The 19,148-nt window shown below is 48.5% G+C and overlaps 1 protein-coding gene across 2 annotated transcripts in view; it reads left to right on the forward strand.

Annotated features, from left to right (window-relative positions):
- Nucleotides 1–14,409, forward strand: part of efna1a (ephrin-A1a) — a 20,261-nt gene extending 5,852 nt beyond the window's left edge. Inside the window, exons 2-5 of one of the 2 annotated variants that reach the window (XM_083646497.1) lie at nt 10,968–11,263; nt 12,148–12,213; nt 12,336–12,422; nt 12,585–14,409. In XM_083646497.1, the coding sequence (XP_083502623.1) occupies nt 10,968–11,263; nt 12,148–12,213; nt 12,336–12,422; nt 12,585–12,712 (577 nt within the window). In that variant the 3' untranslated portion in view covers nt 12,713–14,409. The remainder of the gene's footprint in view (nt 1–10,967; nt 11,264–12,147; nt 12,214–12,335; nt 12,423–12,584) is intronic. The other variant, XM_083646498.1, reaches the window with a different exon arrangement.
- Nucleotides 14,410–19,148: the final 4,739 nt, after the last annotated feature.

The raw sequence follows: 19,148 nt of genomic DNA on the forward strand, positions 1-19,148 counted from the left end.
CAGGATTAGGGGTGGGAATCGTGGAGTAACTCACGATAACGATATTATCACGATACAGCGATTCTGCGATAATCGATATATTGGAAGAAATTTAACCTACGATACCTCACGATATCTGTGTAACTGAAGAGAAAAAAATACCCCTAAAAGGCAAGCAGGTATTATGTATTTATTAGCAGAATTGACATGAACTCTCTCAGAGTTCACTCACTCACTCATACCATTTTCGATACCACGGAGGAAAAGTTACACATTAAGTATTTTTATTATTATTATTAAAACAAGAAAACCTATATAACCTACCTACCTATATAATTTCTAAAAGTAGATATTAATGATCAAACATTTCCATTCATGTAGCCTACAGTATTTATGTTTTTGTTTCAACTACAAACATAAATAAACGTCAACTTGAAACTATGTTTCAACTACCACACACAGCATAATATTTTAGCCTGTTTATTAAAAAAAAAAAAAAATTTTTTTTTTAAATAAACATATCGATACTTGGTGCCAGTGTATCGATAACGTATCGCAAGTGAAAATATCGCGATACCGTAAGTATCGATATTTTGTCCCACCCCTAGTCTGGATCTCCGTCTTTCTCCCTCATCGTCTCTGTCTCTCTTCCACTCTTAATCTGGCCTCTGTAATCTGTCTGCTCAATTCAATCTGGGGGGAGAAACACTGCGAGATTGTAGAGCGGCTTGGTAATCGCTTCTTATAGGCTCAATGATCATCAGGGCGTGTGGACGTTTTCCTATATTTACGGACTGTAATCGTCCGTAAGAAGACTTTTCTATTGACGAATCCTCCTGTTCTTAGAAAGCCGATCTTATTCCCGTCAAATAATCCCGCTTGTTGTTGTCGTCGTGTCCGAGGCAGAAGGCCTTGTTTTGATTGAGTGCACTAGATAGAGAATCAGGCCAAAGGTATCTTCCGTCCACAGCCCAGGCAGGCAGTGTTACCAAAGTGTGTTTGTGCGTGTGTGTGCATGTGTTACCAAAGTGTGTTTGTGCGTGTGTGTGCATGTGCCCTGTGCACGTTTCCCTATGAAGTCCTGAACTTCCTGGCTACGTCTTTTCCCGGGAAAACGGCGTATCCTGTCTACACAATAAACAATACAGTTCTCACACACACTCACACACGCAGGTCTGGAGTCCGGCTGTGCCTCGTGTTGAGTGAATTTCCCACCGGCTCGTCGGAGAGGTTCACACGTTTCAACACGGCCAGTGAGAAGAAGTCCATTAATTAGTACTAGTGGTTATTAATTGATATTAATTGTGTTGTGAGGGACAATGTGGAGAGCCTTGATGATGAGACGATGACATGCGCCACTTGTGGAGTCTCTCTCTCTCTCTGTTTGAGATTCTCCTCTGGTCAGTGTCGCCCGCCCCGCTCAGCACCCACGGGCGTTTCTCCGCACGTCGTTCCATCCTCTATAGCCTCTCCCTTATCTACGCCACAGACTCCCCCTGCATCTTCCTCCTCCCTCCTCCTCCTCCTCCTCCTCTCTCACACCGCCACGCATATTGTCCGCAGCAACAAGGACGACGACTGTTCGATCCCAGACCCCCCCCCCAAAAAGCACGCAAGAGGATGAAAGACTCCTTTACTAGATGCTCAATTATGATAACCCGCGCCTGCACTCTCTCTCTCTCTCTCTCTCTCTTTGTGTGCTTGCGTGCGCGTACAGATTTGTTTTTCAAGTCTTTGTGATATTGTCCGATATTGCAGCCAACAGAGCCAATATGCGGGTTTGAAAAGAGGAAAATTAGTCTCCTCTGAAAATGAGCTATTGTGTTTGATCTGTTGTGTGTATATACAAGGGTCATTGTCTGACTTTTTTTCTTCTTCTTTTGTTTGTCCTGTTTGTTGAATCGCTGCATTTGCTTTGTAAACTTCTCCCCCACAGTAGATGCACAATAACGCTTCTGTTCCTCTTACTGCTACCCCCCCCTAGAGGCCGGCTGTATTATAACAACTATCAGCTTATCAGTATGTAAGCCAGAACACCTCACGATAAACAAAAAGCCATCATGGCCCCTTTTCTCATATATTTCAAATTCCCCCAGTGGAATTCATTAAGAGGTAGCCCAGACTGTTTGGATGTTGGCGGAAAACAGTGAAAAATAAAAGTTTATCTTGTGGAAATCAATCGGGAGAAATCGATTCTTCTTGCGCGGAGATTTGCCTCCTGAGAGGAATGGGTTGTCAGCGGGGAAAGTGAGAGCTGACCTTTTGTGTGACGGCCCTTAGAAGATACAAATGACTCCGGGGACGCTGCTGCTGCGAGACAGACCGCAAAGAGCGGACGTATTCATCTACGTCTGCTCACTTCGTCGGAATCGGCCAATTATTTTTTCTCAGCTAGACTGTTGCTTTATTGCGTTGCCGGGTGGCAGAGGAGTCCAGCAGGCCCCGTCTGGCCGGGCAGCAACGCTGTCACGATGACCAACGATCAACACCGACACAAAAGCTCTAACGACAGAGAGAGAGAGAGAGAGAGAGAGAGAGAGAGAGAGAGAGAGAGAGAGAGAGAGAGAGAGAGAGAGAGAGAGAGAGAGAGAGAGAGAGAGAGAGAGAGAGAGAGAGAGAGAGAGAGAGAGAGAGAGAGAGAGACGGATGACAAAAGTCACAAGGCGTCACAAAGAGTGGAGGCTACGATATTATGTTAGAAGAGGGAGGAGCCAGAGGAGTTGGACCATATTTGTTTCTATGGCAACGCCGACATCACCGCCGCGGCGCGTTGTGCAGAGCGCCGGTCAGAAACGTGCATATTTGGAATACCGACAACAGGACCGGTTGTGATCGGTTCAGCGAGTCTGGGGGAGGGGCCCAGGGGAGGGGAGGGGAGACGGGTGCGGGGTGGGGGGTTGCCGCGGGCTTAGTGAGTGATGAAAGCTGGACAGAGAGTGGGCGGAGACAGAGTGTGGGCGGGCCCGGGGAGGCCTGACACTGATGTACGAGAGTAGACAGATAAATAGACAGAGCAAACACACATTTTGACTTCATCCAATCGCGTTAAGCAGAGGTCCGCTTAACCAGCTGCCTCATGGTGGATGTTCAGGAAGGCGTCTCCCTTCATTCACGTGCTGCCTCTCTCCTAAAGTCCCTCGACTGAGTTTCATTCATTCACAGATACAGATAGATAGATAGATAGATAGATAGATAGATAGATAGATAGATAGATAGATAGATAGATAGATAGATACAACCTAACTTCACTTAAGTCCCAAACCAAAACGACTCCCTTGTGTCTGGTGTGTTTCATCATTCTGTTAACACCTCTCACGTTCCCCCTCTGCTGCCATGGACACAAGACACACACCACACACACACACACACACACACACACACACACACACACACAGTACACACACAGGAACACACACACACACACACACCACACACAGACACACCACACACACACACACACACACACACACACACACACACACACACAGGAACATACACCACACACACACACACACACACACACACACACAGTACACACACACACACACACACACACACACAGGAACACACACACACACACACACACACACACACCACACACAGGAACACACACACACACACACACACACACACACACACAGGAACATACACCACACACACACACACACACACACTCAGTCCGCGTAGCTCTTTTTGAACTGCTAAAGTCCGGGGTAAGGGGGTAATACCCCCTCTATGTGAGAACAATGGGGGCCAGAGGCTCCACCCTGCCCGCCTCAGCCCCTCGCTCTGTACCCAGCTCTCGTCCCCCTGCTCTGGGCCTCGCCGTGCACTCGTAAGCCCCCCTGTATTAGCCAGGGTCTGGTGCTGATGAATGGACCCGGCTCAGCCTCCGCTGCAGCCAGTAATCCAGGCTCGGACCGGGCCGATTAGGCGGCCCCCAGCAGCATTCCGGTCCAGTCGAGCGTGACGCGGGCCTGCTCACCTCTTCGGTTACATTAGCGGGACGATGTAAGCCAATGGAAAGGCTCATATTGATGTGGTTAGCGTCATTATCTGGGCCTCTTGAGAGAGGGATGGCACAGGATGTCAGCGCTCAAAGATTTGGGTTAAGTGGAGCTGCTATGTGTAGGACTCATGTCAGGGTTCCACGCTCATGGAAAAACCCTGGAAAAGTAGTGGAATTTCAAAATCCTGTTTTCCAGGCCTGGAATAGTCATGGATGTGGTCGAATCTTTGAAAGTTTTGGAAAAGTAATGGGATTTGTGTGTGTATTGTTCCAGTAATCTTCCGTGGATTAAAGAAAATCATGTTTTTCAATCACTTTCAAAGCACTAAAATTATTAGTCACCGCCTCACACATGATATGGAAATTCTATCGTGGATCCTTGAAAAGTCATGGAAAAGTTTGGAGTTTGGAACGGGTCTTTAAATTGATGTGAATCGATCTGTCGAGTGGTGGATTCTCTTCACAGCATCGGCCGTGATGCATATGGGACTGTGACTTCTTGCTGTGTGTGTGTGTGTGTGTGTGTGTGTGTGTGCGTGCGCGCGCAAGAGAGAGTCTCCACTGCTGCTGACTTGGCGTTTGTCCGACCTTTGCTCCACAGCGCGGCCCTCCTGGCCACAGAGGTCGGGGCATTCCACAGGCCGATGGAGTGCAGAGATGAGAGAGGGTGATGGATTGATGAAAGGAGGGGGTGGAGGTGGAGAAGAAAGCCAAACGCTGGCCAGAGAGATTCAAGAAGAGAGATTAGACTCTTGCTCCTGAAGAGGCTCCAGTAAATCAGGAATGCCTTCTTAGGAGGGGAGGAAGAGAGACTTGGAACAGACTGTGGTCTATTTTCACCAGATGACGCGCACGCACGCACGCACACACACACACACACACACACACACACACACACACACACTCGAACACTTGACATTCCCTGGCTGTCTGCTATCATCGTCATTCATTACCGGCATTCGTTATTCCACCTTATCATGACAGAAACACACCCAGATTCCTCAACGCTCCCTAGACTCGACACAGACACACATTCACTCTGATGCAAACACACACACACACACACACACACACACACACATGTGTGTGTATATATATTCAGGCTCAGACAGACACACACACACACACACACAATCCTAGCCGCATATCTGCCATAGCTCCACAAATCATCCCTAAGTAGAGAATGCGAGAGCTCCGCCCCTCTGTTATTTCTGCCGAACCTCCGAGCATCACTGTCATTAAAACGGCACATCGCTGCAAAAACAGTGGCGATATTTGGAACCAGCCAGCAACACAGAGGCAGTCTGCAAGAGGGAAGTCACATGACACAGCCAGAGGCAGGAAGAGAGGCAGTCTGGAAGAGTGAAGTCACATGACACAGCCAGAGGCAGCAAAGAGGCAGTCTGCAAGAGGGAAGTCACATGACACAGCCAGAGGCAGCAGAGAGGCAGTCTGGAAGAGGGAAGTCACATGACACAGCCAGAGGCAGCAGAGAGGCAGTCTGGAAGAGGGAAGTCACATGACACAGCCAGAGGCAACACAGAGGCAGTCTGCAAGAGGGAAGTCACATGACACAGCCAGAGGCAGCAAAGAGGCAGTCTGCAAGAGGGAAGTCACATGACACAGCCAGAGGCAGCAGAGAGGCAGTCTGGAAGAGGGAAGTCACATGACACAGCCAGAGGCAGCAGAGAGGCAGTCTGGAAGAGGGAAGTCACATGACACAGCCAGAGGCAACACAGAGGCAGTCTGGAAGAGAGAAGTCACATGACACAGCCAGAGGCAGTCTGCAAGAGGGAAGTCACATGACACAGCCAGAGGCAACACAGAGGCAGTCTGGAAGAGAGAAGTCACATGACACAGCCAGAGGCAGTCTGCAAGAGGGAAGTCACATGACACAGCCAGAGGCAGCAAAGAGGCAGTCTGGAAGAGAGAAGTCACATGACACAGCCAGAGGCAACACAGAGGCAGTCTGGAAGAGAGAAGTCACATGACACAGCCAGAGGCAGTCTGCAAGAGGGAAGTCACATGACACAGCCAGAGGCAGCAAAGAGGCAGTCTGGAAGAGTGAAGTCACATGACACAGCCAGAGGCAACACAGAGGCAGTCTGGAAGAGAGAAGTCACATGACACAGCCAGAGGCAGTCTGCAAGAGGGAAGTCACATGACACAGCCAGAGGCAGTCTGCAAGAGGGAAGTCACATGACACAGCCAGAGGCAGCAAAGAGGCAGTCTGGAAGAGTGAAGTCACATGACACAGCCAGAGGCAACACAGAGGCAGTCTGGAAGAGAGAAGTCACATGACACAGCCAGAGGCAGTCTGCAAGAGGGTAGTCACATGACACAGCCAGAGGCAGTCTGCAAGAGGGAAGTCACATGACACAGCCAGAGGCAGCAAAGAGGCAGTCTGGAAGAGGGAAGTCACATGACACAGCCAGAGGCAGTCTGCAAGAGAGAAGTCACATGACACAGCCAGAGGCAGCAAAGAGGCAGTCTGGAAGAGGGAAGTCACATGACACAGCCAGAGGCAGCAGCAAAGAGGCAGTCTGGAAGAGGGAAGTCACATGACACAGCCAGAGGCAGCAAAGAGGCAGTCTGCAAGAGGGAAGTCACATGACACAGCCAGAGGCAGCAAAGAGGCAGTCTGGAAGAGGGAAGTCACATGACACAGCCAGAGGCAGCAAAGAGGCAGTCTGGAAGAGGGAAGTCACATGACACAGCCAGAGGCAGCAAAGAGGCAGTCTGGAAGAGGGAAGTCACATGACAGTGCAGAAGAAAGAAGGAGGGGGGGTGGGTGACTGTGTTAGCTAAGCCTTTTCACCCAGACCGAAGCTGCTCTCTTTGAAGTGCATTACTCCAATCAGTTAATGAAGCTGATGAGGTGGATCGTTTGAATGCCGAGCCGTTAGCGGCCAACAAAAGGCAGCAGGATAATTCAAAGTATTTCCATTAATAATAGGGGGGCTAGCCGGCCCCCCGGGTGTGTATTCAGCCCTGCTCTCTCTCTGCTAAGTGAGCTATTCCATCAGCGAGGGGCAGAGTGTGAATAGAGGCACTGTATGAGCCGCTGGCAGTGATGAAGCTACACTGTAGCACTCGCACAGAAACACACACACACACACACACACACACACACGAACACACACACATACACACACACACACACACACACAGGAACACACACACACACACACACACACACACAAACACACACACACACACACACACACAGGAACACACACACACACACACACACACACACACACAGGAACACACACACACACACACACAGAAACTTCAAAAGCCATTCCCAGCTCAAGGCCTCTGACCCCCACTCATGCCCCCCGGCTCCCCCCCCCCCCCCCCCCCCCCCCCCTCCAGCTCTCAGCCTAAAGGGGCCCGGGATGTGGGGGAGGAAGGGGCATAATTACCCCCCTCCAGGGTAACTTTAATGCCCTTTTTTGTGTTTTAATTGCACCCCCCCTCGACCCTCTTTTGATGAACACATTGGGACCATACCACAACCAGTTTGTAAGCAGGTCTGTGGGTGGAGGAGGTGATGATGACGGGTGCAGCAGAGAGTTTTGTTTGCGTGTGCTTTCAGTGTGTTGCGGGAGGATGATCACTCCGTCGGGCGAAAGCAGACCACGGCGTTTGTTCAATAGAGCGATCGATTCAGCTGGAAGTGAGAGTGGCAGCGGGGGGGGGGGACACACTTTAGCGCCAATCTGGTAAACAGAGTGTGGCAGGCAAACTGCAGATAAGCACTAAGCTGTCTGGAGGACCATGGCAAAATTATAATTATTATAGTCCCCCCCTCCCCATGTTGGCGGAAAAACACTATTATCAGCCCAGTTAGACGGAAGTTTCATCAGCACTGAAAACAGCGACTTGTTTTCTAACAGTCTCTGGTAGTGGTTTTGCCAGCTAATCTGATCATCAGTATTGAGAGACTGCAGTCAAGCGGAGAGGGTGAGGGGGAGGGTTATGAGGGGTGAGGGGGGAGGGTTATGAGGGGGGAGGGTTATGGGGGAGGGAGTCAAGAGTCAGGGTCCCCGAGTTTGGAGCCGCATCGTCTCTGCTTTTACCCAGGGGGGGGGGGGGTCCCCCCGGCAACAAACAACAACACGAGCGGCTAACGAGCAACTGGGGCCTCTGCTGGCTGCACTTTGATCGTTAGTCACACATATGGACCTTGTCACACGCGCACAAATGTCACTTGTTACATTTAAGGGCTTTTATGAGGAAACGCCAGATTTTCCCTGTGAGAAAAGTCTGAAGCGCGGCGGGGCCGCTACCGGACGAGAGGAGCGGCCGCAATGTGGAGTTTTTATAGGCTGACGTGTCAACAGCACCCGTCTGGCTGGCTGGCTGGGAGAGCTGCAGAATCTGTGTGTGGATGATGGCAGGCAGTCTATATAATATAACACAGACTGCCTGGCTGGCTCTCTCTCTCTGTGGGGCTGCTGAAAGACCGAAGAGGCCGACGTGGATTTCATTGCAAAAGCAACAGAACCCTATATTATTATGATTATATTAGACACACATTCTGGATGCGTGTTGTGAAAATATTTCAGGCTCCCTGAATTTCATCCATTCTCCCAGCGAGCGCCCCTGGTGATCCAGAACGGTAGGAGATGGTAAATGGATAGGCACCGGCTTGGGTAACTGAATACTGTGTGTGTGTGTGTGTGTCTGTGTGTGTGTGTGTGTGTGTGTGTGTGTGTGTGTGTGTGTGTGTGTGTGTGTGTGTGTGTGAAGGGGAGGGGAGGGGGGGCGGGGGGGCGGTGGGTGGGTGCAAGTAGTAGGTAGCTACCGCTCTAGTTGTTGATAGATGGGAATTACTGAGAAGTGTGTGTGCGTTCGTGTGTCTGTGTGTGTGCACGTGTGTGTGTGTGTGTACGTGTGTACGTGTTGCTAGCAGCTAGCTCCCGCCCGCTCGAGGCTGGTGATAGATGGCTATGGCTGAGAGGAGCGCATTATCTGAGCTGCCCCTGGAGCCATCGCTCACTCAGGCAGCCTCAGGGAAGAAGGGGGCAACACTGAAACACTGCCCCCGTTAGAGCTAATCCCCACCGGAGAGGAACTCACCATATCTGTGCAAGGAAATCCCCCGGGGGGGAAGAGGAGGCGAGTGAGAATGTGCCAGTGAAGTGGCCTCGGCATAGTTAGATTGACATTTATTAAGCGGTCTAAACTTTGTGTTGTCACGTTGTGCTCGTTGTATTCTACGTTGTGCGGAAGTGTCACCTTGCCGATAATAAATGCTAAGGATTGCGTGTGTGTGTGCGTGTGTGTGTGTGTGTGTGTGCGTGCGTGTGTGTGTGTGTGTGTGTGTGTGTGTGTGCTACTTGGCCCAGGTCCAAGAGGAGAGAAATACAGCGTTGTTTAAAGAGCGTCGTAAAGTAGGTGGAGGAGGAGTGGAGGGAGGGATGCAGGCCAGGGAGACAGCCCGACTGTCTCTGCTCTCTCTCTCTCTCTCTCTCTCTGTGTATTTATGTCTCTCTATCTCTCTCTCTCTCTTTCTCTGTATTTGTAATGAGAGGGCGTGTGGTGGGAGGCGGCTACAGGCAGCAGCAGACGCATGTTATGTGTGTCTACATGTCTGTCTGTCTGTCTGTCTGTCTGTCTGTCTGTCTGTCTGTCTGTCTGTCTCTCTCTGACCCTAATGAAAGGATTAAACAGAACATACGTGTTCTTTTATCCTTGTCCCTATTTCGAGCAACCTCAACATGTGTTTGTGTGTTGTGTGTTGTGTGTGTGTGTGTGTGTGTGTGTGTGTGTTTGTGTGTTGTGTGTTAGGGGTGGGCGATATGGTTGAAATCAATAATATCACGATAATCACTAAGATTATGTTCTGTATTCGATATACGGTACTGTGTGTACAGTATATCACGATATGGCTCACGTATGCAACATCTCATGAAATCCAGTTGAACTGAATGGCAATGTGAGGTGTGATGGCAAACAAAATAGGAATATTAACACATTAACACATTTTCATACTTTTGTGCAAAAAAAAAAAAAATTGTAAAAAAAAAAAAGGCTTGTTATTGTCAATTCAGCAGGCAGAAGAATTGTGTCAAGTTATCCCAAATCACCATATCATCACAATATGATTCCAGTGATCGTTTATGTTTCTGATTCTGTTGAGGTATGATTGTCATTATGCATTCAGCTTGTGTGTGTGTGTGTGTGTGTGTGCGCGTGGGCGCGCGCGTGTGTGTGTGCGTGTGCGTGCGTGCGTGTACGCGTGTGTAGCCCAGCAGATGTCGATACTCATCTCCTGCCTTGGCGGGCTAACTGACTGCTAATGTTTCTCTGTAAACATCATCCAGCTCCTGGGGGGAAAACAGGATCAATGTGTGCACTCGATGCTAACGCTCCACACAGCAGCACAGCTCAGCTACCGCTACAGCTACCGCTACAGCTACCGCTACAGCTACCACTACAGCTACCGCTACAGCTACCACTACAGCTACCGCTACAGCTACCACTACAGCTACCGCTACAGCTACCACTACAGCTACCGCTACAGCTACCGCTACAGCTACCGCTACAGCTACCGCTGGCCTCGCTCGCGTTCATCCATATTTATGCACATGTTCTCTGCACATCACTCTTCTCCCTTATTGTGTTTTCTCCCCCCATTCCTCTCCAGCATGCACGCAGGCACACACACACACACACGCACGCACACGCACACACACACACACACACACACACACACACACACACACACACACACACACACACACACACACACACACACCATATACACTCACATAAAGACACACTCACTCTCCCAGGCCTCTCGGTCTCTTCCTCTGATTTCCCTGTTGTGCGCTGACGTGCGAGCGGTCGATATATAATCACAGGTTTTGAGGCGTATATTTATTAGCGCCCCCATGCTGTAAGCCGTGGTTATTAATCACACGCCTAACCATCCTCCTCCTGTCCCCGCTTCCCCTCTTGTCTGCAGGTTCCTGTGGGACGACTACGCCGTGGAGGTGAAACTCAACGACTACCTGGACATCGTGTGCCCGCACTACCCGCTGGGGGAGGTGCCCTCGCAGGACGCCGAGCGCTACGTCCTCTACATGGTGGAGCGCGAGGACTACGCCTCCTGCAAGCCGCAGTCCTACGACCAGATGCGCTGGGAGTGCGGCTACCCCTTCGCGGCGCACGCCGCCGAGAAGTTCTCCGAGAAGTTCCAGCGCTTCACTCCCTTCACGCTGGGCAAGGAGTTCCGCCAAGGAGAAAGCTACTATTATATCTGTAAGTTCCTGCCACCACCACACGGCTTAACTGTCGTGCGCCGTTTTCTCGGGAGCTTTTTTCAAATAGAAACGGTAGTGAGGCAAAGGGGCAAAGTGCTGCGAAGCTTTGATGTTGACATTAACTGGGTGTGGGCTCAGTTAGCCAGGTTTATGCAATAGAGAGGCAAAGTGACCGCCGACTTCCTGCTTCAGCACTGTAGGCTACAAGAGATTTTCATCCGCCATTTATTTTCCCATAGACATTTCGTAAAATGCTTATAAAAATAGTTTTACTTCGTCAAACCAAACGGTTCAGGTACATTTAGAATCGGGGGGGGGGGGGGGGGGGGGTAGACCATAGAACATTTCACTCTGACCAAAACTTAAAAAAACAACACAGAAAAAATATTTTCTTTAAATCCGCGATTTTTTTTAACGTTTTGGTCCGAGTGAAATCTTATGCGGTCTCTCCTGTTTCTAAATATAGCTGAACCGTTTGGTTTGACGAAGTAAAACTATTTTTATAAGCATTTTACGAAATGTCTATGGGAAAATAAATGGCGGATGAAAATCTCTGGTACAGTGCTGAAGCAGGAAGTGACGTTCACTTTGGCTCTCTAGTCTCTATGGCTGCCCTGCTCCCTATGTAACGGCTAGAACAAGCCACGCTGTCACCCTGACCAGGCCTGTAATTAGATTAACGGCAGGACAAGACACACTCCGCCTGTTCACAGATGGCTGTCTCCAATTGTGTGTGTGTGTGTGTGTTGTGTGTGTGTGTGTGTGTGTGTGTGTGTGTGTGTGTGTGTGTGGGTGGGTGTGTGTGGATTAAGGGGCCAGGGGGAGTGTAAGTGCATTAGTTAGTCTGTCATTAACGCCCGTGGTCTCTCTTTCGCTCCGCAGCAAAACCTTTGCACCACCACGGACAGGAGTGCCTCAGGCTCAGGGTGGACGTCGTGGCTGCTGATGGTGAGTCTTGCCCCGCCCTGCTGGCCAGAATGGGAACAGCACAGTCGCCTCATCATAACAGTTGTGTTCGACTGGTTAAGGAGTCGAGCAGAGGAGCTGATGTACGTTTGGTTTTCTTCCAGGCTCTCAGGAGGCCAGAGTGGCTAAAGGAGGAGGTACAGGTGCGGCTGGAGGCGGAGCTCACAACCCCTCCAACAGACTGCCTGCAGGTATGTTGACCAACCCAGCCTCCCATTCTAATTATCCCTAATTATCCAGGGCGGTTGTAATCTAGGTATCCAGGGTGGTTGTAAAGATCGGGGTTAGATGTTCCACATTGGTCCAGGCGGATGCGTTTATGCGTTTCTAATGTGTCTTCTTCTATCTTCAAGCAGATGACCCAGTGGTGATCCTGCCAGATGTCCAGAAGAGTGTGAGGACGAACTCTGCAGCGACGACGACATCCCTCTCAATCCTCTCATTGCTAGTCCCATTTTCATTACTGCTATTGTTGCACTGAGTGCACACGAAAGAACTGCTATTCCCAGACATTCTCTTTCAGGGACTACAATGAAGACAGTCCGTGGGGGTGAGACCACTGACTCAAAAAAAAGACACTTTTCCACGCCCAGTGCTGGCCACAGGGGAGAGAGACTTTTGAAGCTTGTAAAGTACGGATGGACTCACATCACGCACCAAGTGTGCTGAGTGAATATTGATCGAGAGGACGTGTTTGGACTTCATCTCATTTTTTCCATTTTTTTCAAATTCTTTTTTTTTTTTACTTTTTTTTAAACTGTCTTCAAAAAAAAATCTCTTCGGGAAAACGACAAAGAAAATATGAAGAATTTTGAAGACGAACCTAAACCGGCCGAAGAACAATCAAGAGTACCGTTACAAGACACCACGAGATAGACAAATCTATTTGGATTATTGTAGTTATACATTTATATTGCATAAATCAGCATTTCATGAAAAAGAGAATATCGTACCTTTTGAGCCAAAGATCAGTCATCATCTCTTCAACTTGTACACTAATTCCACCCTTTGAGTGTCGTGCACCGTTTGTTGTATTGTTATCGTAATGGTATTGAGTGACATTGATGTCCCAAGTGGTTTTCTCTAAATGTAGCAGTGACAAAAGCAGGGGCTGTTCTCATGGCTACCGTTCCTTTGCTAACTCGACCATGTGCTTATATACTGTAGCACTAATAGCCTACCGCACAGTACAGACACACCCAACACATACACTACACAACAGTTGTACATACAGACACACACACACGCACACCGACATCAGACACTCGGCAACACTACATGACACTGACAGGTGTTAACGTGTACATTCTGTGAAGATAATTTATAATGTTTGCAGCTGAGTTGAGACGTTTTAATGTATATACCATATGTTCAAGAAATGAAATGTTTACCGTTGGCAAGAGATGAAATGTTTACTGGGCAACAGGGAGAGCTGTTCACTCTCTCTCTCTCTGTGTGTGTGTTAGAGGTAGTACTTGTGTGAAACGGGGAATGTGTGCGTTTCGGTTGAGAGTAAGAGAATGAGGGAAAGATTGAGTGGAAAGGAGAGATAAATAAAAAACAAAAAAAATATTCTGCCAAAAGCAAACACTGATATATGTTGTGTGTAGCAAGGAGAGGCGGGACTTCTCTCTGTTTGTTGGATCTTGCCCCTGTATCGGTTAAACTGACCAAGATGAACAGCCGCCATCACTTCCTTCTTAGTGCAGGAGACAGGACCAATCACTGTCACGGTGCTTTACTCCCACGACGTGTCTAAACCCCCAGTCGCCCAGGCAAGAACCGGCACGCATGCTTTCAAAAGCAACCGATCAATAACCCACAACACCTGAATCAAAGATCAATAATCCACATCACCTGAATCAAAGATCAATAATCAACTCTCACAGGGAATTGTGGCAGTTTTGGACTTTGACGTATTTGTAGAAGGTTTACCTACCGCTAAGAATTCACTCCACACCAGACAAGACACGGCATCCAACCGAGTTGCCAAGCACAACTTCACCTCGCAGGCTGGCTTGAAACGACAAAGCACAACAGCGTATATATGACTACCATTGAAGTCGATCTTTTTTGTTATCGGAAATTCTTGTTACCTTATTTTGTACATGTGTAAGTAAGAAAAGTGTATAATATGTATATATATAGAAGATTATATAAAAGACCTGTTTGATAAATATGCTAAATGTGAAATTTTCATGTGAAATAAAAAATATTTTTGGAAAACCACAACCGTTTCCTTGTGTTGTCTTTTTCCACGTGGTCTGTACTAAAGTATAGTTCTTCCAATCCTCTAGCTCAGCCGTGCTCAAACATTTTCACTAAACTGACACAAATTAGACCACGGACCCCCATTTGATAAGATTTTGTGCCAGGGTCCTCCTCTGATAATATTTTTGCTTTTAGATGTTTTACTACATAAAGTGTATGAAACCCATTTCCAAAATAGTCATGTCATTGTGTTACTTATTATGGATGGAATTATAGTGAAAATAAAGTATTCCCCTTTTTGCTGGGGACCCCTGGAACCCCCTCAAGGACCCATGGGGTCCCCGGACCCCACTTTGAGAACCACTGCTGAAGTACCGAGGACAGAGTTTCTCAAAAACCGTCTTGGTGCTAACATCACTTTCCCCCCCATCTGCTTACTGTAAGGAACCAAGGTGATCTCAGCACTGAAATAGCTTTCGGGAACCCTAACCACTTCCTGCTTTTTATTAGATTGGAAGGATTTCCACAGACGGTCAATAGCCGAGATAATGGCTCACACATACTAATGTGACAGGAGTCAAAGAGAATCAAGGCCAATGGCAGGAAAGAGATAACAATAGAGAGAGAGAGAGAGAGAGAGGTATGTTTATCATTAGCAATATATAGAGAGAGAGAGAGAGAGAGTGCTATGTTTCTCATTAGCAATAGGCTTGCCTTTTGGCAGGGAGACTATAAATACACAGGTGTGATCCTTCTACTGTCTTATCTCGACCTTCTGCTAAGCCTCCTCCCTGTGACCCCCCCCCCTCCCCACACACACACACACACACACACACACACACACACACACACACACACACACACACACTCCAATCATCTCCCCTGATGCTGCTCTCCTCAGATCATCTCCCCTCTGGTCCTGCCCTCCTCCTCAGTCACTCTCTTGCATGACAAGTCATTGTTCTCATCTCTCTCTCTCTCTGGTCTCCACCCCCTCACAGAGAGAGAGAGGAGCTTTACGGCCATGACAGTAAAAGCAGCTGTAGCATCAAAAAAAAGTGGTGCCACCGCCTCTCAACTCCCCAGTGTTTTCAAAAGGGCCGCATCGTAAATTAGACCAGGGTGGACAGAGCCCTTAACCGGCCGACCCCTGGAAGAGGCTCCGCTGAGCGCCACTGCCTCGTATAGAGGCGAGATGCTTCTCTCTCTATTTGCTCGCTCCTTCAGCGCCCTGGCTTGAGCAAACGTGAACAGCAATGAGGAACAAGACAAGACAGTGGTGGCAGACGCTTTAAACGCCCGTAGTAAATGTTTAGGGCTAGTGCGGAGATAACTGTGGCAAACACAGGACACAGGAAACAGGAACAACCCGAGAATGATGATGTCTTTAACTATGCTGGCTTAGGGAAATTTGCCATTCAATTCAGTAGACACTCTCATCCAGAATACAGGGGTGCCGTCTGGTATTTTGGGCCCCATGAGAAGATGTCACATTGGGCCCCACCACCACCAGGGCCGTAGCCAGGGTTCCGAAATAGGGGAGGTCCAGCAAGGGGAGGCGGATTCGGCGTAAGCCATATTTAGAGTAATATATCATTTTAAATCAACATTAGGATTATACTGTTGTGATGTCATTATTCAGTATATTCTCTTTCATGTCACCACCTGCTCAGCTCTCCTGTCAACATAATTGTAACTAACAAACACAAACTGTTTTAGCCAAATTCATATCAAAATGACACCTACAAACACAGGTACACAACCCAAGCCGTACACAACACACAAAGTTACTTAGACAGACTTGACACTTACTTTCTTGGTTGTTGCTAAAAAATCTGTCAGTGTGTGTCACTCACTGTCTGTCGTTCACTTCGCTCACTGTCTCGCAGCTCGCTCACCTTCAATTATCTCGCCAGGCAGACAGACAGACAGTCATCACTCACCACCATGCTGCTGCTCTCTCAGAATCAAGTTACCGCGGACGCGGCGTCAGATGACTTCCTGCCTGACCTGCCTTTCGTTTAAAAATAAAAGCGATCCCGTGTTTTTCATGCTTTTCCTGTTTTCCATGCAGATTGTTTTATTTTTTTACAATCTTCGTTCTCAGGACACTCTACAATTTTCTGTTCCCAAAGTCCGAACTGAATTGGGGAAGAAAGCTTTTAGGTTCTCTGCACCCACCGCATGGAACAGTCTGCAGTCTGATCTTAAACTTAATAGCTTAGTAACCTTAAATGGTTTTAAGGCTATGGTAAAATCTCTTGAGAACAGGCTGTCTGTATGCAAATGTTTTATTTGATCATTTTAATGTTTTTCAATTGTATGTGTTTATGTGTTTGTTTGTTGTAACTTTGTGTTGCTGCTGTTTCTTGGCCAGGTCTCTCTTGTAAAAGAGATCTTTGATCTCAATGGGACAAACCTGGTTAAATAAAGGCTAAAAAAAAAAAAAAAAAAATCTCTGAAATATTAAAAAAATCTCTGAAATATTAGGGGAGGTCCGGACCTCCCCATCCTCATAGCTAGCTACGGCCCTGACCACCACCACCACCACCACAGACTAATTGCAGCATCCTCACACCTCCAGAACCCACTCGACCCGGTCAAAGCTTTAAAGAACTCTCCCTTTGCAGCCGGCTCGCCACTTAAGCACAACATGAATCAAAGTTGCAGCGAGCAGATGTGATTTTATAGCAGAAGAAGAAGACGAACAGAACCTTGACTGCAGTATATTTTATAGCAGAAGAAGAAGACGAACAGAACCTTGACTGCAGTACAGTATATAGTGACTCAGTATATAGTGACTCCGGCGTTCCCCCGAGAACCAGTAAAACAGGACACGGACGGACCGATGTAGCGGTCGGCGGGTTTAACAGAACCAGCTAGAGCTGAGCCAAGATGTGACACTCCAAATTGGGAGGGGTCCATCATGAGACGCAGCCAGAAAGCAAGACATTTGCGAGAGAGGGCAGCAGATAGAGTGGGTTTTAGCAGCACCAGCTGGTCTATCTGTGTGTCTCTGGACCGAGTCAGGTCCAGCAGGCCACGCTATCAGCAGGACGCGCCATGGCCGCTCCCGGGCCGGGCCGGCCTGCCTGTTAACTGGAGCCAGGAGGCTCTGCGCTACAGGGCCTCGGGGAGGTTACCCAACGTTTTTGTAGTTATTTGCAGCTCTTATATCCTTCCATCCTGCTCCGAAATTGGAAGCCGGTGTCCCATAACTGAGCATCAAAAGCAGCTGTTTTGTCTGCGTGTGTAAGAAGAACAATAGGCTGGCCCATAGGCGATGTGACTTTTGATTCTCGTTCACATCATCTTCATGCAGTTGGGCGAGATTAACTTTGCTTTGCCCCTTTTTATCCCCTCTTCTGCTTGCTCCCTGCTGCTTATAATAATGGCTTGAGATGATGGAGAGGTCAGGGAATTTAATATCGAAGTGACATTTCGAGCAGATCGTCTTCCTCAGATTGACTACAACAAACAACAGAGGATCTAGGCATCTTCAATGTCCGATATAAACCCTGATGGAGGGAAGGACGCTGTCAGCGCGGTCACACAGCGCAGTGGGAGCCTGTGTGCTGCGGTCAGGGCACTGCTGGCCCCTGGCCACCGGCCGGCAGGCGGGTGTGGCCTCCTCTTCCCGAAAAACAGTCCCTGTGTCACACGCTCTGTGCCGTCGCCCCTGCCACGGTCATCTGTCTCGTTTTCCACCCCATCCTTCCTTCCTGTCTATGTCACTTAGTCACCATCTCCCATTTATATTCACTCTCACTCTCTCATTCTATTCCTCTTCTTTTGCTGTCTGTGTCTGTCTGTCTGTCTGTCTGTGTCCATCTGATGTCTGTCTGTGTCCATCTGATGTCTGTCTGTCTGTCTGTCTCATCTGTCTGTCTCTGTCTGTCTGTCTCTGTCTGTCTGTCTGTCTGTCTGTCTGTCTGTCTGTCTGTCTGTCTGTCTGTCTGTCTGTCTGTCTATCTATCTATGTCTTGATCGCCTCCCTCTTTCTTCTCTGACCTTGTCAACTAACTCCATCTCTCTTTCTCTCCGTCTCTCTCGATGGTTTTGAGGTTTTGCTGTGAAATGTGTGGGTGGGAAAAACGTCTTTTCTGTGAGGAAAAACGATAACCTATCATTTTTTCAGTCTTGGTTCTCAGCCTATGTGCGGATGGATTTGCTCCCGGCAGTGTCACACTGACTGTCTCCAGCAAAGCTGTTTTTTGATAGTGTTGGAAGCTCTCTACGTGGGGGCCATGCTGCGGGCGCGACCCTGCGACTTGCCCCTCTCTGCCTCTAGTTGTGTTTGTTCCTGTTGTTGGAGCTAGCTCCTCTCCTCTCTACTGTCTCTGTCCACCGTGCCACCTCAGAGGGAGCAGAGGGCGAAGAACATTGTGTGCACATAAGTCATGGCTCTCTCTCAGCCCCGGTCGATTGTCAAATCAGCCGCTGCCAAAGCCAGACAGACCACTCATGAAATACTGCTAAATGGCACGTACTGTAGGCCCACTCCAGAAACGCCAAAAAAGAATACAGGCACACAAAAAACCCACAGTTGCGACAAAGAGGATTTTGGCATGATCTCTCACTAAGCGATGTAGGGAAGAGTTTGATACATGAGCAAGCATACAGAACTTACCACTTTGTGATACAATAATAGAATGAATAATTCAGATCATTCACAACAAATCAGTGTCTCCATGTCCAATGTACAA

The sequence above is a fragment of the Poromitra crassiceps genome, assembly GCF_964638095.1.
Source record: "Poromitra crassiceps genome assembly, chromosome: 11".
NCBI classification, from domain to species: domain Eukaryota; kingdom Metazoa; phylum Chordata; class Actinopteri; order Beryciformes; family Melamphaidae; genus Poromitra; species Poromitra crassiceps.